General features: G+C 35.1%; 2 protein-coding genes across 2 annotated transcripts; one reads left to right on the top strand and one right to left on the bottom strand.

Annotated features, from left to right (window-relative positions):
- Positions 1 to 2,381: 2,381 nt before the first annotated feature.
- Positions 2,382 to 6,173, top strand: LOTGIDRAFT_173368 (hypothetical protein; the record flags this gene model as incomplete). Its single annotated transcript, XM_009050846.1, has 5 exons — positions 2,382 to 2,505; positions 3,370 to 3,717; positions 4,784 to 4,828; positions 5,418 to 5,547; positions 5,927 to 6,173. 5 exons carry the CDS (start codon positions 2,382 to 2,384, stop codon positions 6,171 to 6,173), a joined length of 894 nt encoding a protein of 297 aa, XP_009049094.1.
- Positions 6,174 to 9,983: 3,810 nt separating this feature from the next.
- On the bottom strand, positions 9,984 to 25,563 carry LOTGIDRAFT_238650 (hypothetical protein; the record flags this gene model as incomplete). Its single annotated transcript, XM_009050845.1, has 12 exons — positions 9,984 to 10,085; positions 10,484 to 10,618; positions 11,458 to 11,569; positions 16,391 to 16,638; positions 17,341 to 17,539; positions 18,760 to 19,118; positions 19,499 to 19,638; positions 20,920 to 20,992; positions 21,193 to 21,309; positions 24,881 to 24,988; positions 25,305 to 25,505; positions 25,552 to 25,563. The coding sequence occupies 12 exons, from the start codon at positions 25,561 to 25,563 to the stop codon at positions 9,984 to 9,986; spliced, it is 1,806 nt and encodes a 601-aa protein (XP_009049093.1).
- Between the last annotated feature and the right edge of the window lie 726 nt (positions 25,564 to 26,289).

Genomic DNA, 26,289 nt, shown 5'->3' with positions numbered 1-26,289 from the left:
ACTCTGTACCCCAAAGTCGCATGTTTTCAGAAATACTCTAAGTGAGCAAAAAAAGGGGCAATATTCAGAAAAAAAATTATTGCTTTTCAAGTCGAAATTTTCAGAAGGTAATTTATGAAGTTATTACACGTCTCGTCTGTTAAAATCGGTTTTCAAAAACTTTTACTCATGACATCATTTATTTTTTTTTTACAAAAAGTTGTGCGAAAGTTGCTCTTCGTTATATACATTACTTAAAAGTTCATGATTGGACTGGACTTCTGGACAATCGCAAGGCTTGTGGTTTAAATTAAGAAGGTAGTCTCTAACATCCAGAAGGAAACAAATATATGTATGTGTCAAGTCCAGGTTAAAGCTATCTTTTAAAGGTAATTTGTACGGAGGGTGATGAATTTATAATTGCTATCCCAATATCGACTTCTTCAAAATTCCTTCTTTAAAGATTCGCCATTTTCAGGGGTTAGAATGGGTCTTGAACTTATGTAAAAAATCTTTAGAAATACTATTTCACATAAATTACATAACCTCAAACTGGGAATTGCACGAATCTATAGCTACTAGCCATCTGTTTTATGTGCACATATTGTAGACGAACTATGTTTTAAATTGCATGGTGAACTATGATATTTTAAAATACAATTGAGCTTTATCATCCAAGAAATCGATGACTATGTCCCTCCAGGATGAGAATAAGGTGACTAACGACCAAGTGGAAGTTAAAATTTGTCATACTTCCTGTAATATAATATCTTATAAATATCAAACGACAACATATTGAATTAATTCATAAAACTTGCTAATAAGGCGTGTGAAATCCAGTGTATACCTTTGTGATAACGGACTAATAGGCGAACTCTTAGAAGTCAAAAGGGAATCGTTATAATATAAAAGAAATGTTGTACTTATTTTTTTCCATTTCTATAGTTTTTACAGGTAAAGTTTTTGATTTTGTGATTACATGTAAATAGTTGTCTAATTGGCAATATTTCAATATTTAGAGTATGCTAAAGTAAAGCCGAGAATAGAAGTGGTGCGGTGTACGGTGCCGTGTACGGTGCGGTGTACGGAGCGGTATACGGTGGGTATACGGTGCGGAATAATCGATACAAACGAAAATAGAAGAACTGAACACACGAAGTACGGGTCCGGACATGCAGACACGATTCGTTTCTTCTATTTTCTACTGAATCGATAATCCCGATTCGTACACCGGACCGGACACCGCATCTCGTCTATATACACCTTAAGTTATATTTGACATCAATTCTTACTTAAAAACCCAACATTTTTTTTAATAGGCTATCTTTTAGATATAACACAATTTTCCCTATGACCATCTTAACTCTAGATTTACACCAGGGCAGTCAGGGCCATAATTAGAGTCTTTATCTGTTTGCCTTAAAAGTCTTTTAGATTTTTTCATCTTCAAACTTTTACCGTAGACATCAAATAAACGACAAATTTAGCGATATAATATTTTTTTAAAACAAAATTGCCTCATGTGTATTGATGTAGTTAAAGCCTTAGCAGTAGTCTAAAATTAGCTGTCTGACGATTTCTTGTCAAAGTCGTCAGAATAGTCAAACGAAATTTAGTAACATTAAAGCTATATTATGAGTCAGTTTTAAATTGAAAGACCAGGAAATGTTTCATTATATTATGTTGAGCCTGAACATTTAAAGTTTTTCATCGTATGATCATTGATTTTGAGCCGATAGCATTTAAATTCACCGTAACACTTTCCAGAATTGAATTCCGACATCTAATCCATGGAAGTAGGCCAACAGTCACAAGTTTATAGGTCGATATTAACAGTATCTCAGGCAGATATTACATACATTGTAACGTTATTTGAAAATTTAGGCACTGATTTAGTTTTGTTTAATTGTAGACGATCTATACTTTGTATTTTCATTCTAAAAAGTGATAAGATGATACTTGATTCATGCAGCTTAAACGAACACTTTATCAAGGATTCTGCTTCTGTTCACAGTTTTATCAATTATTTTTTTTATTAACATTGTCAAATCAGTTTTGGTTTATTAATTAATTAGGATATGAGGAAATATCCTTTCTTTTTAATAGCACAATGCCAGTTTCATATTGCTATTGAAATATAAAATCATGCTTATAAATTCTGTTGATATTTCTATATTACAGTATCAGAAGGGGTTTTACAATGTAGAGGTACAGACTGTGTTTTATGTGATTGCTGGAATCAAACGCAACTTCCTCAAACTCTAACATGTGACAGTTATCATTTTATTCGACTGGAGTTTTTTGAATTAAGACGGATGCGTCATAACTATTTTCTGGGCAATAGATGTGATAATATGATTAACACCTCGACGTTAAGTTGCTATGGTACAATGAGTCAAACAATGCCGGTTCATTTTAACCAGAAACTAGAGATTTACAACCAATGCAATGGTAAACGCACCTGTGATGTCATTTTCCCTACTGATAGCCCTGTCAAGCTTGAAATACCTTATGTTTGTGAATCAGGTAATTTTTTTTAACCTATTTTTACTCTTTATTTTATATAGGTCAGAATAAGGTCCTTGTCCTGGTTCTTTTATGACCCTGGTTCTCCACCTGGGGTGTTTTCGCCTCCTGGGTGTGTCGGGGGTGTGGACCAGTAGCGGAGCCAGGTTTTCGTCCGAGGGGGCGGGGGCGAAATACTTGAGGTTGCCCGAATATCTAGACTAGTTATGAGATTTTTGCCAGGGGTGGGGAGCGGGAAACCCCTCTGCCCCCTTTGGCTCCGCCACTGGTGTGGACAACTGTTGTATGAGAATATTTTTTTTGGGGTTGGTACTATATGGTTCCATTGAACAGTAACAGCCGTTCCACTGAACATTATGTGTGATTATTATGATTAGTGTAAATAAAAATCATAAAATTTACAATGTTTTGAAGTCCGTTATTTGGGAGCTGTGAGGAGCTCGAATGATTACTTCAGGTGTGTGAAAGCTGAAAAAGGTTGGGAACCACTGTTTTATGAGGACACACATAGATGTAGTATATAATATTAGGACAAACAAACTAGAAATAAAATAAAGAAAACTTTTGTATAATCAAAAAATGAAATGAAATGAATGGAGTTTTACGTCCTACTAGGTAGGCTAATGCGGAGGGTTTGTCCAATTTGTCCAATCGTACCTTAGACTTAGTAACGTGAATTCTTTAGCTAAGCCAATTAGTAATCGAAACCGTCGAAATTTGAGCCTTAAAATTCATGTGTGTCTAGAATTATCAACGTTTGATAGTAAAAATGACGACTCGTCATATATAAAAGACTCAAATCCACCATCCACGCTTACAAAAAAATATTACTTTTATACTAGTCCGATACTTATTCAATTTCAGAGGCAGATCTACGATTGATTTCGACCAGATTTGCCCAAAATGCCGTTACGTTTCCCATATTTAGTTTGTGGGGAAAAGACTATACGAAGGGAGAGATATTGAACTGTGAGTGTCAGATGGAGATACCTAAAAACATGTCAGCTCTAATTGAAGTATTCTTTATATATTTGGACCCCGAGGCATGCAATAAAGTTATCTTTTCCAATAAAAATATACCAATATTTAGCTGTAATAAGTACGGTCTACGGCTGTTGTATGGACCGCAAGGTAACATTGAAGGTGATATGAAAATACAGATTAAAGACCTAGTGATCGAAGGTGATGAAGTTATATACTTTAAACTGAGAGGTATGTTCATCTATATAGTTACAGAGGATCTTTGGCAAGTGATGGGTTCTTATGCAGTGGAGGCACCAGTGGAGGTACAAAGAAGGTGGGGGGGGGGGGGGAGTGCTGGCATTTGCCCCCTAAAAAAGTGGTTTGCACCCCAAAAATTGTACCCTACTTTATTTTCAAAAAATCTGAATGTCTACCTTTTTCTCCAAAATATGTGTCAGAATGCCCAAAATCAATTCATTTTTTCTAAAATTTGCTTTAGAGAACCCTCTAAGACGTTCTATGAGAGGCTTGCGACTATGACACCACCACAGGGTAGCCAAAATTTGAATTCAGTCTCAGCAGTTGTCCCTTCATTGAGTCAGTCTGCCCTCTATTTGTACCCCCAGTCTCGGAAGCCTGGTGCCGCCACTGTGCTCACTGCATGTGAAATATATGAATTGATTTGTCGGATTAAAAATAATTAATCAGTCACTTAGGTTCATTTGATATAAGAATCACGAGTGGAAGATTCTATTTATCGCACAACTATCATTATTATACGTATATTTTCCATAATTTTAAATTCCCCTCCGTGATTTTATCTGATTTTCAGTTTGAAATGAGTAATTCTTGTATTATTAAGCTTAAGCTTAGCCAAAAGCCAACTGGTTTAGAATTTATGAAAAAAATAATAAATCGACAGCATTGGACTTACAAAATACAGATCTTTCAGATGTATCTTTGACGAATAGATCCAGTGGTGGCATTTGGCCCCATAGAAACATAGTTTGCACCCCAAATTGTACCCCCGCTATTTTCCTTCACAAATTAAAAGATATATGATTTTATACGTTTTTATACCAAAATATGTGTCAGAATGCACCAAAATACAATTTTTTGAAAATTGTCTTGGTAGACAACCATTTCATAAGCTCTATTAGAAACTTGGGACAAGACGCTTCCACAGAGTTGCCGCAATTTGAATTTAGCCTCGACATTTGTCACCTATTTAGTCTGTCTGCCCCTATTTGTACCCTAAGTCTCTGGCTGGCTTCACCACTGACTAAATTTAATATGCCTTTGATTTATGTTGTAGGAGAAAATATGAATATAAATTGTAATGGATGCTCTTATAATTCAGGTAAAATTCGGTTTGTTTCTGTCAAAAGACCCTTTGCATTGCATCATTTCATTAACGTCAGCTTTGGAAAAGATCATTGCTTGATAAACGCTCTAAAAACTCCATTTTCTTACAACAGACTGTCGAAAAAATCAATTTGAATTGTCATTTTACCCACAGTCTAATTAATTTGATTCGTTATTAATTTTTTGATGGTTCTCCATTGTAATCTAACGAGATTTATACTAAGGTCGTGTACTGGTGACGCTACAAGCTATTTATAGCAGCCAATCACGCCCATCAGCAATTTAATAATTCGTCATGATATCGGAAGTCGCATCGCTGTAATTTGGATTTTACTATCACACTTCATAGTCGATATTTAGAAAGATTCGGTATGACGCACTGGGATTGGCTGAATTGATCGTCATCAGTACGCAACCTTGGTATAAATCTTTTAAGATTACAATTGAGACCAAAAAAAAATAAATTGTAATCTAATTTTAATTAAATTGTTTAGCCAGCTCTTTCCTTTCTTACAAATTGATGAAAAAGGGCACATATCGAAAACGCTATGTTATAATAGGATTTACATGATTTTTTTTTGTAGATTCCCCTGAATCCCCTGAATCCCCTGAAGTTTCTGAATCGTTTATGTATCATGTTATATTGGGAACTGTATTTGGTATTCTTGCTGTGGTTTTTTTAGTTGTTGCAGTGTGCGTATTATATCGTTTGAGGTGCGTATTTCATATAATTTGAATGGCTAATTCACAAACCCCTTCCACGCGAGCATATTTAATTAATCAGAATCAATAACACATATAATATGGCCCAGGGTTTTGTATACTGCTCAATAGGCCCGTAACTACTTATAGAAAGTAGAGGTGTTCTAATAACTTGGAAAATACCCGTTTGGCTCACATGTCCATTCATAATTAGTTAAATTAGGAGAGAATTACCTGCAGAATCCCAATGAGTCAAAAAGTCTTTTTTGTTTATCCAGACTGTACATACATGGATTATGCAATAAGAACAAGAATACATGATTATTCATTAGAAACACCAATTAATCAAAAAGAAAACCCATCTTGAATATTTTAAGTAAATATTTTACAGAAAAAGGAAGCTGTCACGTCAACGAGGACAAAGATCACCTCAGCAGATTATCGAAAATGAACATTATGACTATATAGACGATGATGCTCCAACTAATATGAAAAATAACTGTCACTCGCACCAATACTTGGACCTTATCAACAGCCCTGATGGATATCTGACACCACAAGTCCCTGCCGCTCACCAAAGACCACTTGGTCCTAGAACCAGTGCAGAATCTAGCTACAACCGTATTGTCGTACAATAGGTAGCTTACATATTTCATTATGTTTTTGTTGAATAGTTTTTCAATATGTGCTGACGGAACAAAAGGTGGGGGTTTTCTACAATTTGTGTGTATCGGGTACACTGATAGCACACATTTGAACAATTTTTCTTGGGGCAGGCAAATGCTCCACACTTGTACTCGCACTTGCGCCGCCCCTGATCTTGAGTGCAATTTTAATATGTGTCGACACAAGACAGAAATGAGCTTTTAAATGTGTTCGCCCTGATTAACTTCTCAATGGTTGTGAACCGGAAAATATAAAAAAGCAAAAATCTACTTACTTTTCTATGCCTTTAACTTGAAAGAATGTAAATTGTGAAAAAAAATACTATATGAAGTGTGTTGATATAACAAGATAAATAGGGGATACGACAAGAAACGTGTCAAGTAAAACATGTTAATTTAAAGAGACTTTCCACCCTACAACTCGATATGGCTCAAGCATAATGTTTGAAATCTTCACAATATCAGGCTTTTACGAACTGGGTTTAATACCTTGACTGCATCAGCCACCATTCTTGTAAGACGGAAGTTTGTGAATGCAACGATTTGATTGGATCGTACGCTACCGATTATAGTCCTCGACATAAAGTCTGTAAATCATAAGCATTAATGTCTTTATGACGAGAGCTGTGATTGGCTGTATTCGGTTGCGACAATTCAATCAAATAACCTTGATAGAAGAAAATGGCCAAATAAAGTCAAGATATTAGAGGCTATTCGTCGTATGTAATAGCTTAACAATGTGGAGATGAATGACTGTGTATGTGAAATTATTTGCACCTTATTTAGTCACCCGGAAATTCTTGGCGGGCATGACACAAATATCATGCTTTAATATACAATGTGAATGATGATCTTACATGTTATTACAAATAGATCCGTTTTAAATTTTAATCATGAAGTGATATCCTGGCGAATATCGTTTTATTTCTTTTGTGGATGTATCTACTTTTCAGAAAACTGACTCGCATTGAATATTTCTTGCTGAAATGTATTTATAATTACATCACATCAATGTATTATTAAGCGGATTTAAACTGGTTAATGATAGCATCTCGTGGAATCCGTCCCTATGGTACGGGCTTTGTAGACTGCTAGGATCGATTACTAGGTAAAACTTTTGCTATGAACCGATGACAGGTATTATTTGTCTGTGAAATCCACTCATTCTAACCGAGGCTGCTCTGTTCTTACATGGCATGGGCATGTCCGAGGGCGGTGGGTGTTCGGGACAAAATGTTAAAGACCCAAAGAAGCCAATGGATTTGAGATGTCCTTAGATGAATTGTAAACATTAAGAGGGCTAAACTATAAAATAAGACTTTCCACATGTCCGATGGTCCCAATGGCCCACCCCCTCAACCCGAGCCCCATATTTTATTATTTCATTGGTTCTATGAGTCCCTTTAACAGCCCTCCAAATTCTTATCTCTAAAATGACACACAATGACATGATTATGTTTACTTATTTAATCTAGTATTGTCTATATTTTTAATGTTTATGTATGTAGTAGATAAAGTACATGAAATATAACTTAAGTACATATTTTATAAGGACTGGTACTTATCCTTTATAAGCATAAACTTACAGATGACATTGTGGACATCATTCATCTCGACACATGGGCACCAATCAGTATCGGTGCCACTGGGATCACAGGAGTAGGGGGGTGCACCAAAACAATACTTTTTTCATCTCTTTGTGGAGAGAACGCGCCCAAGGGAGGCTTCTGCGTTTTGAATAAACTGCGACATTTGTACCCCATTCCAAGACAAAAGGTGGTATTTTCCTTGTGCGCTTTTAAACCTGCAAAGCCAAAAGGTTGGATGTTTTTTCTTTGGGCTATATAACTAATAACTGGCGGCTTTAGCTATTACATGTATATAGTGAACAGTACATGTTGTGAAAAAGTCACAGTTTTCTGTAGTCAGAAAGGATATTGCAACAGATCAGTTAAAGTAGTCCGTTATTTGTTATGGTTCAAAACTGTTTCTTGTTCTTTGCCTTTTTTTATTAAGAAAACATTATGCGACTTCTTGAGACTGGTGACATTATAAAAACACCCTTTTTGACGAGAACTGGTACGGAAATACTATTATTAACTAGTAATGTTATCGACCCTATTCACAGAATTTCTTTCACATTTTTATACATGTATATCACAGACACATCTGAACTCTGCCAGGAAACGTCAGAAATGAAATAGAATTAAAAGAATGCCTCCAATTAATGTATATTGAATATTGGGAATCCCAATATACATGATGATAGCTAGGCTATCCCCCTTGTTTGACCTCGCACGTAAATAAAGACAATGTTCTCGATAAACTTTTGTCTTTTGTGTTTTTATATAAAATAACATCATTTATTCATGTAGTCTAGTATGTATATATGGTTTTAAGAAGTCTAGTCAATCTTTTTAATAATGCATATAACCAACACTTACTGTTTAGTCTATCACAGTATTGCGAAAAACACTGTGATTGAACTTTCATTTGCTTTGATGGGATTCATCTATTGAAATGAATGGAGTTTTATGTCATACTCTTCTGCACCAAACTGGGCTAATGAAGACGGGCAATGCCATGGAGTGCGCAATGATGGAAATTTTGACAGCTATGAAATAATAGTCATTGGCTCTTGTTCATAAAAAAAATGCTAGGATTGTTACCAGTTTGAAATTTTCTATTGGATCCTGCAATTTTTAGCCCCAAATGTTAGTATTTAATAGCCTATGGTTACCATCTTTAAACAGATATTCAACAATTACTAGGATATTTTCTTGTGGAGTGAAGACTCACCTAGTATGATTTAAATGTATATTTAGGTGCATCGTGTTTTTAAATGTAAATTACTACAGTCGCCATGCATCAGTATACACCAAACTATGTAAGTACTTAGTTAATTGTTTCTAAATATCACAGGAGATAGCAGTAACAGTCTATGTCAATGAAGTGATATTCAACACCATCAGAAAACTTTTTGTCTTGATGAGCCACAAATGCAAACACACCAAAAACCTCACACCAGGTGGTACAATAATTTTACAAAGCTGTAAAAAAAATCATTTTAACAAAACAAAATATTTTTGTACAAAAAACAACACATCACAATCAATCCACCTCACAGTGACAATAAAATACTTGGTTTTCTTTGTCAGTCCCATTTCAACAAGCCGCATAACACTAATATGTTAGTGATTTACAATAATATCTCTTGGAATCATTTCAATTCAGTCATCTTTGAATGTTCCTTAGAAGTTGCCCGGTTACTGTGTCATTTGCGTAGAAACGTTAAAAGAATGATGGCGGCGAGTTTGGCCTGAATGAAAGCTTGGCTGCTTTGAACTGAAAAATACCAGCGTTCATCGCCGAAATTTTTCCGATCGCTGTTGAAAACTAGTAAACCCAGCAAACCAATCTCTCACCTCCTATGTATATACTACGTATTATGTACAGTGAACACAGTGTAATTTGACTTTATTTTATTTTCTATTTTAACTGTTCCATTGTTTTCATTTTGAACCTGCTTTACCGTACACAGGGTAAATTGACACATTATTTTCCACCTTCAATGCTGTTTCGGAATTTTCATAAGCACCACTTTAAAAGATTGGTCTGCTAGAGAGCATAATGGCAGTCATTAGCACGAGACCAATGACTTCATCAGGAATCTTTATGTAAACTGTTTTCAGATTCCAAAATAGCAAATAACTGTTTACACAACCCGGTATAGAAAATGATATGAAGTGCACAATTGTCTTTCAATTGGAAAATAAAAATATTTCATTTGATCATGGCCTCGACAAAAAGTCCATTATGATGTTCCCTAGAAGTTACGCCAAGATTTGGTCGCGAATTTTGCCATCTTCGACTGTATGAATAATGCTGAAAAGATACAAAATGGATCATTGTAAATGACTCAATTAAATTTTAAAGGCAAGTGTAGTTATGTAGCTGTGTCGCAAAGGCAGCTGATGAGTCATTGACATAAACGGCACTTTCCTTTTTTAAAGTAAAATAACATGAGTCTTTTTTCTGCAGCTAACTTGGATAATGAAGACGGGCACCGTGTGGAATGAGGTAAATTTGGCGAGGACAGCGACATAAGCCGACTATACTATATATCAATTTTCAACGGTCGAGTAATCTTTATCGTGCACAGCCTGTATTGTCCCATCGTCATCTTAATGACATTTGAGCAGCTAAAAGTTGCGTGGTTTTGAAAACCAAGTAACAATTTAAATTAGGTCTCCTCCTTTATATTCAAAAGCAAAATAACCTACCACTAATTTTGGTGGATGTCGTTTTCCATAATATATTTCTATGAGACCAATTATAATAGCTAGCACTAAACCACTGATTAATATATAAAATATACCAGAAACATTACTAAGTGATAACGATCTTTTCTTCGATTCCTTAAAATACAAAGAAACAAACATAATACAAAATGTATTGCGATAAGGAAAAAGAAAAAAATGTAGTGGTGTAGTTGTTCTGTTCATTGTCAGGTTGTGGTTGCGTTTTACATAGCTTTTTTCAGATTGAAAAATACACATCACAGATACCCATCAAAGAAACCGTTCAAAAATACCCATTAAAGATATCCATTTAAAATAACATTAGAAATACGTATCAGAGATACCCATATAAAAAACATCAGAAATACCAATCAGAGATACCCATATAAAATAACATCAAAAATATTAATCAGAGATATCCAAATAAAATAACATCAGAAATACGTATCAGAGATACCCATATAAGATAACATCAGAAATACCAATCAGAGATACTCATATAAAATAACACCAGAAATACCCATCAGAGATACCCATATAAAATAATATCAGAAATACCCATCCGATATACCCATACAAGGTAACATCAGAAATACCCATCAGAGATACCCTAAATATATAACCATCAGAGATACCCTAAATTTATAACCATCAGAGATACCCATCAGAGATACCCATCAGAGATACCTATCAGAATACTCAACAGTAATATCCATCAGCTATGTAGCTAGGCGGCTGGGTAGCCTATGTCGAACGTCATAGTATAACAATCCGAAGTGATCTAATAATTATCCATCAGGGATATCCGCCATACCCCTTCAGAAATAGCCATCAGAAATATCCAATAGACCATCAGAAATATCCACCAGAAATTAGATATTGGTCGACAGCTAGATTGCTTCTGATGAGGCGTCAGAGAATAACAATCCGAAGTGATCGATTAGGAAAATTCTTACCCTATGACCAGGGTTCGTACCACATTCGCCCTTTTCAAACCACCATGTCTGTTGTAACTTATGTAAGGTTCCATCTTCTTTCAGCTTGAGAACAACATAATTGATGGCTTCCCTGAAACATATCAATCAACTAATATAAAGTCGTCTAGAGTTCAGTGGATCGGGTAATATAAGGTTATAATTCATAAATCATAAATCTTCCGATTTCAATATCAGTTCAAATGCATCTGAAGTCTAGATATTTTGTTTAGTTATAATTCTGACAAAATGACAGAAGCATTGATGAACCCAACACTCACGCCCCCGTTTAAGTTTAATCCCCAATTGCATAAACCACTGAAGATGGTCAACTAGATTATACGTTTACGTAAACCTTTTAAAGATGGAATTCTTTATTCTTTAGTGTCAAATTAATGAATTAATTTAAATAATTGGTGTTTCAAATGAAGTATCGTGCATTCTTAATAATATCATTATGATCTTATTGCATATAATTAAGAGTTTTAACCAATCATAAATGTCCATGTATGTACAGTCTGGAAAACAATAAAAAACACTTTTTGACTTTTCTTGATCGGTCACTCATTTGAATTCTGTTGGTAGTTACTAGTATATTTCAAATTTATAAGAACACATCTTCTTTCTATTCATATAAGTATTAGCATTTTCATTTTTACAAATAAAAATAAGGGAACCCATCTTTAAATAGTTTTGGCGTTCTAAAAATTAAATGTGAGATTCCATAATTGAAACTGTCAGATAAGGCAAGGGACTCATTTCTATAAATTTTGGTATATGGTTTACTCCTAAAAAATCAGACCGCCTCTTAAAGTGCAGAAATGAACGACATAAAGCTCCAATATTATTTCATACACAATAATAATACTGAGAGACAGAAAGTTCCAGATTAGTTTCAGTGTGGTTTACGGCTCGGTTAACTATTGATTCTATAATGTTTATTGGTCATAAAGGGTTATGTTTACACTACTAAATACATGCTCAATCCAATATTAGTTGGCGTATTTTAATCAAAATGTGTACTTAAGCAGAATTGATGACCGTGTAATACAATAAAGAGAACTATTATTTTTCTCTCGACTTCTTTGCTTGTATAAGTTTAATGCTGGTTTAAATATTTCACGAAAAAAGCGTCGGTTAATCACCGATTGTGTCTCTGTGTGCAGAATGTATAGAAATACATTGGCGATCCAGATTGGTAAAACATATTAATCAGGGCAATGACTTGCCATGCAATATAAATTAGGATGTGGATAAGCAGCTCTGCATCAATTGCCTGTTCTGTCTATAGCGAGTTGGAGAGTTCAATCCCGGCATATGTCGAGATAATACCCGGTTATCCCCTTGTCAATGATGCAGGTAAGAGGGTCTGACATGAAAAAGCGTCTGGTCGTTCCGATAGGATAATAAACCGAGGCCCACGTTAAAGATCCCTCGACAGTTGGAAATCGAAAAAGAGCAGGCTAATGCCACTGTCCTGGCAAAATTTCCCTCATTGCATCCTGCATGGCGTTGCCCGCCTTCATTAGCCCAGATGGTTCAGAACAGTAGGACATAAAACTATATTTATTTCATTTAAAGCGAGTTGGATATTCGTATGCTATACGATAGGGTGCCTTGGGTTCGAATCCTCTGCACGTTAAGAATAAATCTGATGCCACTGCCAGTGCTCGGTGTTGGCATTACGCCCCTGCCAGCCTTGGTAAAAAATGTTTTTATATTTCTACAGTAGGCATGACAAAACATTCAAAACTGTAGCCAATGTAGTCAAGTTTTTCCTCAGGAAAACAACGTCAATTCATCACTTCTTTAACTTAGATAGATTTCCTATGGCAAAGTTCCATTTTCTAATAATTCAGGAATTTGTTTAGGTCGTAGTTGAATCTGGAATTTCCAAATATTGATAAATTTAAACTTTATGTTCTGTTTGACCTTTCTCGTATTTTACACCCACCACTTTAATTTGATCTTTCAAGAAGTCAGAATGTATTATTGAACGGTTGACAAATTACGATTGTCAACAGAAAATATCAGAAGAAATTTTTTTATTAATATGGAGCTTAAAACATCAATAGCTGAATAAAAAAGATGATGGCTTTACGCCCAGGCATTGTGTTAACAAAGCTCAATTCAATAGCTAAGAATATGTGAACAACATGATTGATGAAATGTGTACGAATCCGTTAGATTCATCAGTATCGTAATTCTTTTGTCGTAAGGTTGGATTGGCCCAGTGCTTAAAAATATCCATTTTATGAAATTTATTTGGTATATGTCGCCTGTCGCACCAGGTATCTATCCTACCCTATAGAACGCAATCACTAATGTAAACAAGAACAATGCGGAAAGACAGGGCTTTTTTTGACCTTTCAATTATAGTCTTCAAACCTCACTGTCGAAATTTGAGCCTTCAAATCCACGTGTGTCCAGAATTATCTGCAATTGAATGTTAAAATGACGACTCGTCAAGACATAGAAAAGACATATATAGGAAAAGTGAGCAAAATTTGAAGTTTTTTGAAGAAGTTATGTGATTTTCGTACATGTCGTACAATTTACATCTGCATCTGTCCCTTAAAATAGGCAGTAGTAGCGTTTCTAGGAATCATGAGTAGGGGCCACAGAGTTGTCGGGGGTTCACAGTACCAGAAATTTATGCACCTATTGATAAATATTTTGGAACTGGGTCAAAGCCTGGCCACCTTTTTTTTTATCACACCCCCAGCATAGACGCCGCTGATAACATTTTGTTTTTTTTTCTTTTGGCCGAAGATATGTTCATTTTCAAAATTCAGAGTTTTTGTATGTATTCAACCTTGATTTTCATCAAAACCTGCGCGTTGACACCTTCTATCTGGACTTCCTAAAAGGTCAGCCGTTATCAGCCATCTCTCGTGTCATATAATAATCCAGTTTTATAGAAATGTAAAAAATACTAACTCTTGTCACGTTCTAAGATTTTTATGAAGAAAAAATGATAGAAGTCTGAACATTAATTTATCAAACTATTTTCTATGACTGTCAGGAATATTGAAAACTTGAGACTCTCAAAGACTTTTAATATTGAAATCGGAATCTGCTTTCAGAAAATTTATCATTCCAAGTCTTAATGATTTTTTCTAGCTTGTTGAGTTATGTCGATAAGCAGACGCGGCTGCGACTCACGTGGACATGTTTATCGGAATAATCAGTTAACGGTGTGTTGAAGACTATATCCCTACTGTTTTTGCACGCTTGCTTGCTAGCCTGAAGGTCAAGGGTTAATACCATTGGCGGATTTTTCAACCCGTTTTCCCTCTGTCACTGATGCAGGTAAGAAGGGCTGGCATGGAAAAAGTGTCTAGTCGTTCGGATAGGACAATAAACGGAGGCCCGTGTGCTACAGGCTGTGAACGTTAAAGATATAGATGGAAATCGAAAAATAGTAGGCTAATGCCGTTGTCCTCGCAAAATTGTCCTAATCGCAACCTATATAGCGTTGCCCGTCATCATTAGCCCGCATGGTGCAGAAAAGTAGGACGTAAAACTCCATTCATTTCATTTTAAAAATCAAAAGCAGTGATTCTGAAACACAGCAATCAAGAACGATTCAACTGGTACAGTAAAACTTGCATTATCTTACTCGATTTTACTTGATTTAGAGCCGCCTTCATAATCCAACTCTAAATTAATTTTATTTTTCAAATTTTTGGGAGTTTCCACAGAATTTGATTTTTTTTTTGTATCTAGATTAGAAATACTTAAAGAGAACCTGTTTTTAATAACATGTTTTAATATTTCTATATTGCTTGAGCAGAATTTCAACTTTGAAAATATTATGTTATTGTATTCATTACACATACATAGATAACTCTATGGAAAGAACACAATATAGAAAAAAGGCGATAGATTTTAACGTTCTTTAAGTTTGATTTATTTCCTCGATTATAATTAAAATGGAAACGAATACGATATTTGCTTAAATTGGGCTATTTTTTTCCTGAAAATAGGTAATTTGTCTCTTTAGAGTATAATAGATGACATTATGTATTGAAATTACTAAGATAATAATGTCTGTAACAGTAATTTAAAGGAATATATCTGAATAAACAGTATGATTAAACAACTTATTCGCCACTTAATCTGTCAGTTTTGAATCTTTTAAAAGATTATAGAGAATTATATGACTCCAGCAATATTATATACGACAAAAACTGTTATTACTTTTCTTGCTATAAGCAAATATATTCAGACTTCTTCAAACTCTCATTAGTTGCTGTAAAGAAGCGCCAAAAAAACCTTTCCTACCACGATGAGAAACGGCTACTGCAGAGAGGGAGTCTCCGATACAGACGCCATCTTCAAAGAAAATTGAAACAAAACAGTCGCAAAAATCGTAACTTACAAACCATTGGAACATGTAAATTGTGCAGATAAATAAATTGTAAAGAGTAAGGAACTTTGGCAATAATTTGAGAGTTTGGAACAGAGAAGTATGAACAAAGGAAAAAGGAATATAAGGAGTTGCGAAGTGTGAACAAGGGAAGTAAGGAATATAAGGAATGACGAAGTATGAACATGGAAATTGAGCATATAAAGGGGTGGAGTATGAACAAGAGAAATAAGGAATATAAGGAATAGCGGGGTATGAACAAAGGAAAAAAGGAATAAAAGGAGTGGTGAAGTATGAACAAGGAAATGTGCACGAACAAGGAGTGGTAAAGTATGAACAAGGAAACGTGCAGGAAAATAAGCATACATAAGAAGTGGTAAAGTATACAAGGCAAATAAGCTACAAGTATAGAATGATAAAGTATGAAAATGGGAATCAATCTACATCTACATGGGAATAGTTCAGGAAGTTTAGGCTATCATTGAGCTCGAAGACTTCATTTTCCTAGAAAATCAAAGTATATGAAATTAAAATTATACTTACTTCAAATGAGAATTTAAAGGCGTCGCTATTCCAAACCCTTTAAGGTCAAGATTTGGTCCAACTCTCATGGTATTACATGGTTTTCTGTTGTTATAAAAATCATTGTTGGAAGATTCTAATAAAAAGGCATATTTTCCTTTGGTATTTCTCACTCTTTCCACGCCTTCTTGAATAGATTTGGTGAACACTGGCGGAGAAGCCGTCGACATATAATTCCACATATTTTTATAGGTTGTAACTTTAGATTTCTGAAAAGCAAACAGATAGTTTTTTTTATAGTAGTTCTATTGGATTTACTACTGGAAAACTAGGACGTCGTGAAGTGGGATCACTAGAGAGAAAAGGTGGTACATAAGCTGGGTTACTCTGGAAATTTTGGAGCATGGATTGTATTCTGTACCGCTATTTAGAACTTCTCAAAAAGAACTGTTTACAATAGAAAACATAAATGAGCGCATAATGCATGGAATTGAATTCTGTCCGATGAACGAACGCGAAATACACTCATTAAATCAAATTCAATGCAACTGCAGAGCCTACAACCACAGGAAGAGACTAGGATAATCACAGCTATAAAGAGTCATATGTCATGATAGATTAGTTGAATAAAAAGGTTGTATTACGTCGTACTAGATGTCAAGGGAGAAATCAACAGATATATTCATAAATCTAACAATCCAGATAAATAATTATTATCTTTCAAATCTGTAAGATTAAAAGGCGGATTTTCTTTTCGGAGTCAAAGTCAATATTGATTTTTCAATCACTTATAGTAAGAGAGAGTCATTCTTGTTTTTTTTCTATTATCATGTAGTTATTTCACCGCTTCTCTTCATTAGGAGTATGAAATGTAGTAAAAATACCCTGTAAATTTGGGCATACCACAACTTCAAATAATACAGCAAAACATGGAAGGCTCTATTTGAAATGTCATCACTTTTGGAACTTACTTTAAAAAATGATTTAGTAGAGCCATCTTCGACGGTACCATAAGCAATATCAGTCTGTTTAGCTAAAGCATCAGCTGAATCTATCGGTGTTAACATCCGTTCAATGGTTAAAAAAGCAGCTAAATTAGCTGTATATGACGATATTGTTATTAAAACAAAGAACCACCATGCACCGCCTATAATCCTGCCTGCCGTAGATCTGAAACATAAAGAAAAAATGAAACAGAATTGACCACAACAGCATTTACATTCATTAAAGGGATTGTGAAGAGATTTTCGAAATATTTTATATGTATCAGGGACACTGACGGCACCAATTTGCATCATTCGGCATTTTCACATAAGACCGGTTAGTGACATCTCTAAACACTTAATTAAAGTGGAAATGCAGGAACCACAAATATCTGAATAGAAATTAAAAAAGTGCAAATTGATGCTATCTTTACTTATCTCTTTTATAATTTTGCTCGATAAGAAGTATACAATGTGGGCGTAATATGGTTGCTTCCTGTTTGATTTTGTTGTTGTTGAAAACACGACATAGAACACAATTTTATATGGTTTTCTCCCAAAAATGAGATCTTGAAAAAAATGACCTTTGTAATATTTCTCTCTAAACGGTTTAAGCCCAGATAGGAGAAAAGCTCTTCAACAAAAATCCTAACATTTAAAAAACTGCCATGAAATTGATCAACGATTTTCGTCGCCAGGAAAAATTAAGCAACCGGATTAATTTAATGTCGTATATATTTATCAAGCTTTTTGACATTCCATTAACCCTTTGGGGATTATTTTCCTTGTAATCCACAGTCCATAATAGTCTCTACTGGTTATAATGATCAGCTTTGAAAGTATTGTTTACATAAGACTTTTAGATTTTTTTCAAAATGATAATAATGAATCTTCAAGAAAGTCTGGCAAAAGATAAAATGGTAGAGGCATCCACATAGACGTTTTTGATCAAATAATTATCCAAGGAAAAAATAAACTGCTAGACACTCCTTTGAATATGATATTTTTTTGGTGCAAATGGAATGGACTTTTGCGTGTTTAAATCCACGGTCACTCAGCACTAAGTGAGCTCTACAGGCCGAAAATTTTTAAATCTTCAACTAACAGGAATTAAATTGACTTACAGAGAGGGCTCCGAATGCAGGAGAGTACATGTTAAAAAAAGGTTCCAGTGGGAGTGGGGGGGGGGGGGGGTGCCCGAACCCACTTAGGTCCACGAGCCCCCACTCATTTAGTTGAGCCATTGCTAAGCTTCTGTTACTGGTACGGCTTATGTTCCAGGATGACAGTGCAACGCAGTGAGCATTGAGGAACTTATCGGTACAATGTCCATACCCAAAGTGCTATTCAGTGGTCATATTCACGACCAAAATCTGCCAGTCTTTGACAACGTATTGATATTCTTACCTTGGACAAACGTGGTCGCTGCCCTGTAACATGAGAGCACCCATAGAGAACCAGAAAGCATTAGGTAGTGTAAATTGATTATGATAAATATGTCCACTGGTTAAATCCTCCGTACTCCATTCATACGGACTGAATCGACTGGCCATATAAATACTAACACTGACTAAAACATAGGCAATAGTTATACACGCCCAGATATTGATAGTAAATGGTTCCATAAAACTAAACACTCCTGGTTTCTGCTTCTCTGGCTTTCTGATCATGATACTTATTCCAACATTCATAAATGGTTTGGAGAAATCCACCACACGCTCTCTCTCGGCAGTTATTGTTAATGGAGCAACAGCTAAATCTGCTCTCTGAAATACAATAGGGGTTCATGAAATCCCTTTTTCTTTTAGTGCTCTCGATGTGAATTTCATTCGACTGTCATAGCATGCTTCCTTGATGGCTCCTATATTTTGAACTTGCGAACTCTTGCGTTGCAACAAAGGTCGTTTCATTGCGAATCGAAAAGTATTTAGAAAAAAATTTGAAAGAAGAATGCTGATGAAAATTTTTCAATGACGCTTTGGATATGAGTGAGAAAACGTATGCAGATAAAACTATGAAAACGTGCAATTAGGTGACAACTCAAATGGAGTAAGATAAATTGAAGGAAGGCTATTTCTAGAACAAGTGACTATCACATATTGATTGCCTTGGGTGCAAACTAGGCTGGTTGGAAGATTGACTTCACCCCTCTTCTCAGTTCGCCTATTATTCCATTCCACGACTTGTTTTCCAATTCGACACCATACTTGTTATCTTTCACAATGACCATTCTATAACTCAAGCCAAGTTCTCTAGCTAATGCATCCGCCAAGTCTTTACAATATCCTGCAATGAATCGTATCTAAATTATGACATGGCGTTTTTAAATATGCATCCGTTTCTTATTCGAAAGTTAAAATAATATTAGCTAATAAAACAACTTGATTGTTCGGCGGGACCATGTTATATATACGGAGGGGCAATGGAGTATTGTGTTAAGTTGCAGTAACGAAATATGGTCGCTTGTCAGATTGTTTTTCATGGAGGAATCCATGTTTTTGCAGGGGAATTTCCCCCCGCCTCTCCTTGCCCTCCTGATGCTGAGCCTACAACGAGGGCTAACACAATATTTGACGGTTTTGGATGTAAATTTTCAGATTTTAACTATTATGGTCTAACTGGAAGTAAAAGTTTTCGGCTATCGTCATGTCCGATTTAGATTCATTTATGTCTCAAAATAGGCTTGCAATAATTTTCCTTTTCTTAAACTTGACGTCAAAAAGTCTTTGAAGTAACGATAACGGAACGTTGAAGATTTCAGTCAACCAGTTACGAGATATTCCGCATTGCAATTCCTTTAAAAGAGGTTTAATATTTCAGAGTTTATAACATGCCAAGATCAATAGATAAACCGTCAATGGTGTCGGATTTTAAATTGATTGAAATTCTATAGACTACATCTTTAATCGGAAACTTTGAATGAACAACAATAGCTGTCTACAGTTAATACACAGACTTTAATATTAAACATGTTCATCATCCAGACAATAATACCCCGATCTAGACATCTAGAATATTATCTAACAATACAATCCCCATCACGGCAAAATAATAAAATCAAATGAATATAGACAAAGGGTAGGGAGGGGCAAATTATATATTTGTTTTTCACTTGGAACAGAATTCAACGGGAGAATGAAGTGATCTGGTTGTATTTCTTGATTTTAACCATTGTAGTAGTGACTGGTGTCGCGAGAGAATCAGACCATGCTTACTCTTTTCGAAACACTTGATGGTTCTTCTCTTTGGGGGAGTCAACAACTACCTTTCCTCCCCTCTGATTGTACGGATTTTTATTCGGCTATAGCTCAAAGATATACATTTGTCAATATTCAACACAACTAATAATCCTCGTACATTTTGTTCTAACCCTGACTGGTTTCATCATATGAGTAATTTTGGATGTTACGAAACAATACAGCTTGCTTATGATTGCTCTAAGCATAACCTTTTACTTCTCATCCTTCAACCTTCAGCTCTCCTAGCTTCTGGTGTGGTGTGGTGTAACGACATCATCCTAAATAATACTCTGAAACCATACCTTCCCCAGAGAAAGAAGCCACTTACCTTCATACCTGTCGTTTCCTGTTGGAGGTCGACCATTATCAGTTTTATTATTGCGATACAAAAATGGCGGAGACTAAAAAAATAATATGATGTTTTTAAACAAGACGGAAAAAGACATTTTCCGCAAGGAGATCAAATCGGATGAAATTTACTAGAACATTCTCGCACTTAAATGTGTTGATCAAAGTGTTGATAAAGAGTGTACTCTCTGTTAAGTTCATTAATCTTTTAAGCCGAAGGGAAGTAACTCAAAAACCATTCATCGACACTTACTATAATTGAAACTACAGTTCTTTCATAATCGGTTCTTGTGTAATTCCATGTATCACCGCTATCTTCTTCTTCATCATATACACTTTTTAATCCTGTATTACTATCCCATTCTCCTATCTATAATAAACAAACCGGAAATGACGTTTGTAAATATCTGGTGGAGATTCAACCAACATGAAAATTCTACCATCTTGGACTGGCCACAGCCTGCTAATTTAATAAGGTCATATCCGTCTTTCATTGCAGAAAACTTTTGTAACAGCAGAAACGGTCATAGGCCATCGTTTTTACCCAAAGACACTGGAAGGTCCGACTTCGTAGACTAAGTAACACGAAAAATCCACTTGGTAACTCGAAAAATCCACTTGGTAACTCGAAAAATCCACTTGGTAACTCAAAGAATCGACATAATTATTTGAAAACTTGTCTTGGTATTACCAATATTCGATTTTGCAACTCGAAACTCCGACTAAGGAACTGACGTGAGTTTTTACGTCTTATTACAAAGTCAAATATTGTGAAAAAATTTGAAAAAGACGATGGTGCCAAGAGCTTCCGAATGTAACTGCCTTTGACCCACATAAAACGCCAGTAAAGCTCCTGACAATCTCTATAACTATGTAAAGAAGCATCCCTTTAATCGCTAATAAAAAAGCAGTAATTTCCCCTCAGTTCCTTTGGAAATTAACATAAAGAAGAGATAAGAATAGGAAGAGATAGTCTCTTTAGACTAGCTAATGTTTTAATAAAGATGTTAATGCGCTCTAGTCATTATGACGAGAAAAGACTAATGACATAATGATGTGTTATCAATCCAAGTAATCGACTGTAAAAGAGTCTATCACCTCGTTCAGTATTTAGAGTGAGAATGTTGGCCATAACGGTGCAGTTTAATAGAAGATTAACAGATAGTCTAGCTCTGATTACGTGCTTTAGATTTCAATCGAGTTAGAACTACATAAATATTATTCTTGTCAATCTCGTCTCTGACAGAGAAATGGAACTCAGCTAACTGAAGCTGAGAAACTCGGTTTTAAGTCCAAAGAAACTTAAAGCGAGAAGGCTTGAAAACTGCTGCTTCTAAGTCACCAATTACCTTTTATATATTGTTAAATAAGTTCTATTTTTCCTTTGGTGTTTTTTTAGAAGTTAATTGCTTAAAATGTGTGTTCAAGGAAAACGATGGTCATTTTTCAGCAATTTGTTGTTGTACCATAGTTAGTTGATTTGACGTCACGTGATAAGAATGGTACGTACTGATTGGTTTCTGGACATAGAACACTATGGAAATAAGTTTAATACCAATAATGGATATAAACCATACTTATATAGCCTGTATTTCTGTACGAACAGCCTTACACACAATTACAATATTATCAGGAGATAGAACTTTCAAAGCTTATTTCAACGGTACCAATAACTCATGTTTTTCAAAAAGTGGAGATAAAACCTTATAGACCTGAGGTGACGATAATATGAAAGCCAAATAGAATCTTAAGAAGGCAGGCGCAGCTTAGGTATACTATAACATGCTCATTTTGATGTATTGCACGACTGAAGCCCCACCCCTTTTTGCTTAAAACATGCTCGAGCTTCTATTTCAATCGATTAAAAGGTAACGTGATCATTGCCGTTCAATCACTGTCACTGTCAATCAATTTATCTATGTTATAAGTCATATATAACACGTGTCTTACTCAACATATTTAAAAAAATTCATCCTAACTGATTGGTTTATTTGAATATGTTAACTCGTAAGAACCGTGGTATATATACTACTTGAATGAAAGAGAACTACCCTAAATATTTTGCAATTTATTCAGATCGGAACCACGTCTACTTTACGTAAAAATCTCCCTTACTTTATACTCCGCTGTTTCATTGGGTTTTACTGTTTTAAAAAAAAAGATAAAATAGGCCCAATGGGAGTGATTTTCAACACGTTCCTTCACAGAATATAATATTAATATTATGAAGCAACAGCAATTTATCAACAGAAATAAGAAGGAGAGAGGACATAGTCAAGGCCACGTTTTTTTCACCGAACGAGATTTATTTTCCTTTTCCACTCTGCAACCCGTCCTATGAACCGGATATATTAATGGATAGGGTAATATATACACTTCGACATCTTGCTGTTGGATCCCATATGAGAAATAAACAAATTGAATGAAGTCGGTAAAATACATTCAGGAAGTATTCTTTTATTTTGTCAATGTAATAAAATGAAAAGAGAATAGCGTGTGGATAAAACTACAAAAGAATTCAGACTAGAATGGTAATAAAATTAGAGCTCTAGACCAAATAAAAACATAGAATAAAACACAATAATAGCTTTATTTTGTAGTTCTCATGACAGACATATTAGTTCTTAGACTGTATAATAGATATATTTAAGTTCGTCAACCGACCACAGCCACTGTAAATAGCGATGTGCTAGAGTCCCCTATGTTTTATATTTTCATATCTGTTCGCCAACTGCATAATAAAATTAAGAAGGCAGATTCACCATCCGTTTAACCAATCGTACCTTAGTCTCAGAAACGGGAAATTTTTTACCTGCACTAATCAATGATAGTGTTCACAGCTCACTATTCAAATTTGAATCTTCAAACCCACGTGTGTACAGAATTACCCGCGCTTGAAAGTTAAAAAAACGACTCGTCTTTGTGTAAGATTTCGCCAAATGTCTAGTAACGGCAGAGCTCGGGGGTATCTTTAAACTTTGAAGGACTTTAGGAATAGCTGGATCTATTGTATCTTAATCTTACAATGTGGTTATTCCATATTATCATTATTTTATCTTAAAGGTCATTGGCTTGATCGATCTGGAATTTACAACCGAAACATTTTGAATTTCTTGCGAATTGTTATAAAATGCGAATTCCTTAATTGAAATAGTAGCCCAACGTTTTATATACGTTTTACTTCAAGAGAAGGAATTCAGTACAATTTTGTTTGACCACTGAGGCTAGTTATGAAATATTTTTAAACCTAAGTTTAGTCAAATGTCGTGAAGGCAATCAAATTGATCAGAGAAACGGCAACCCAAAATAAATCGTCGGTGTACCGTAATTCGAAGCATTGCACGGAGGTACAATACGTTCCTCTCAATATAACAGAATACCGTTTTCATTCACTACTCTTGCTCTGTATTCCAGTGCCATCATTCCCTGCACTGGTTCTCTATCTAACTTCAATCCCTCTATCCACTCATAACTGTTTTTCATCATCCTTACAACCCACTTCCGTCCCCACTTCATTCTCTGTCACTTCTTACCTTCCCTTATCTTACACCCTGGCTTATCTTCTCACACTCCTCCAGACTTCCTTCTTCTCAGTCGCCCATTATGCTTTGATCTTCTTATCTTCCCTCATCATTACATGTACGAATGTACTCTTCTTTTTTCATCCTCTATTTCTTCTTTTCCTTTTCTCCACACTACTTCATCTCTCTTCATTCCTCTCCACTTCTTGCTATCTTCTATAATTTTCTACTGCTATGACTTAATATCTTTTAACACCGTTCTCTTTTCTTGCTTTCCCTGTCTGCTGTTCTTTTGACTTTTTACCGAGTCAAAATAACCGGTCATCGATCATTGTAGTTACAATATAAAGTGTTATAACAACTTATGGTTATGCTAAAAAAAAATCCGAATATTTGGCAACAAATTGCATTACTACTAACCTTTTCAGGCCCATTATTTAAACTCACTGTTAAAACATCTAATCTATAATCTTTTCTATAACCTCTTTCATCAAACGCCAGGTTTCCTGTTAATCCTTCAAATTTTACCTACAACATAGTTAAAAAAAACTGGTTACAACGATACGATTTCATTGATTATAAAGAAGTTTTCTAAATTTTTGATGTGTAACGGGGACACTGAATGCATCAATTTGTACCATTCCAATTTTCAATCAGACGTCCGTGGTTCTTGCAATTCCACTTAAACTAAGTATTTGATGACGCCACTAATCGCAAATATGCAAATTGATGCTAGCAGTGTCCCTGATACACATAAAAATGGAGGACCAATGCCCAATCGTACAAGAAGAAAATAAAATGTGTCTAACAGTTATTAAGAATGGTAGTTTTAACTAGAACTTACCCGTTTAATGCTTTCATATATATCTTTACCATGCATCCAGGGAATAGGTGGACTGATACAAGGTATACCTTTAGTTCTATTGTAATTAAAGACTTCAGATCGTCTAAAGGTATACTGGAATACTCTTTCTTGTCGCTGTATCATAAGTTTTAAAGCTTTACTGATTGTATCTACACCATCGATTGAGAGTGCTGCATCTACCTGGAACATTTTGAAGAAAAATAACTTAGGTAAAGGCAATTCTCACCAATAACGACATTTCGCTATAATTCTTTTCTGCAAAACTGAAATCTGATACGAAAATCGCATAATCCCTTCAAATAAACTTTAAACTAGTTTTTCCACTTTCTATTTCCATAAAAGTCTTTTCTATATATGGCGGAGTTTAGGGGAAAGACGAGTCGTCATTTTTACTTTCAAACGAGGATAATTTCGACGGTAACATGTAAACACTATTAGTAACTGATTAGCTCAGCTAAATAATTCCTATTTCTGAGACTAAGGTTTGATTGGTCAAACGGATGGCGAAACTTTCCCTTTAAACAAATGGTGGAGATTTCACAGAATAAGCCGCTGTGTGGCATCAAGTATATTCTAAAAAAGTCAGCATGTTCTGTAATAATATAGACAAATCGATCATTTGAAATGTTCAAAGGAAACTATTTGGATTATCTTGAACTAGTCCAGGGCCTTTGTACAAGTCTGAAAAAGCTAGTCACGTAGATCGTCTGTAGATTTCAAGATCTATTAATTTTTTGATTGACTTTGATTTAATCTTTTGTTTGGTTGAGGGAAAAGTCTATCCCAAATTTTTTTTTTCTCACTGAATAGGTTAGATTATCCAGAATAATTTTCTATAACTTAGAATTCATTTAATACAGCAGAAAGGTTCCCTTGTTGCCCACATTTTATGTAACTGTTACCTTACATGTCAAACTTACTCAATGGCTCAGTGGTAACCACCCCCCCCCCCCCTTCCTTCCTT

This window comes from Lottia gigantea (genome assembly GCF_000327385.1).
Source record: "Lottia gigantea unplaced genomic scaffold LOTGIsca_157, whole genome shotgun sequence".
Classification (NCBI taxonomy): domain Eukaryota; kingdom Metazoa; phylum Mollusca; class Gastropoda; family Lottiidae; genus Lottia; species Lottia gigantea.
Note: the sequence above shows the minus strand (reverse complement) of the source record. Positions and strands in the feature narration are given on the sequence as shown.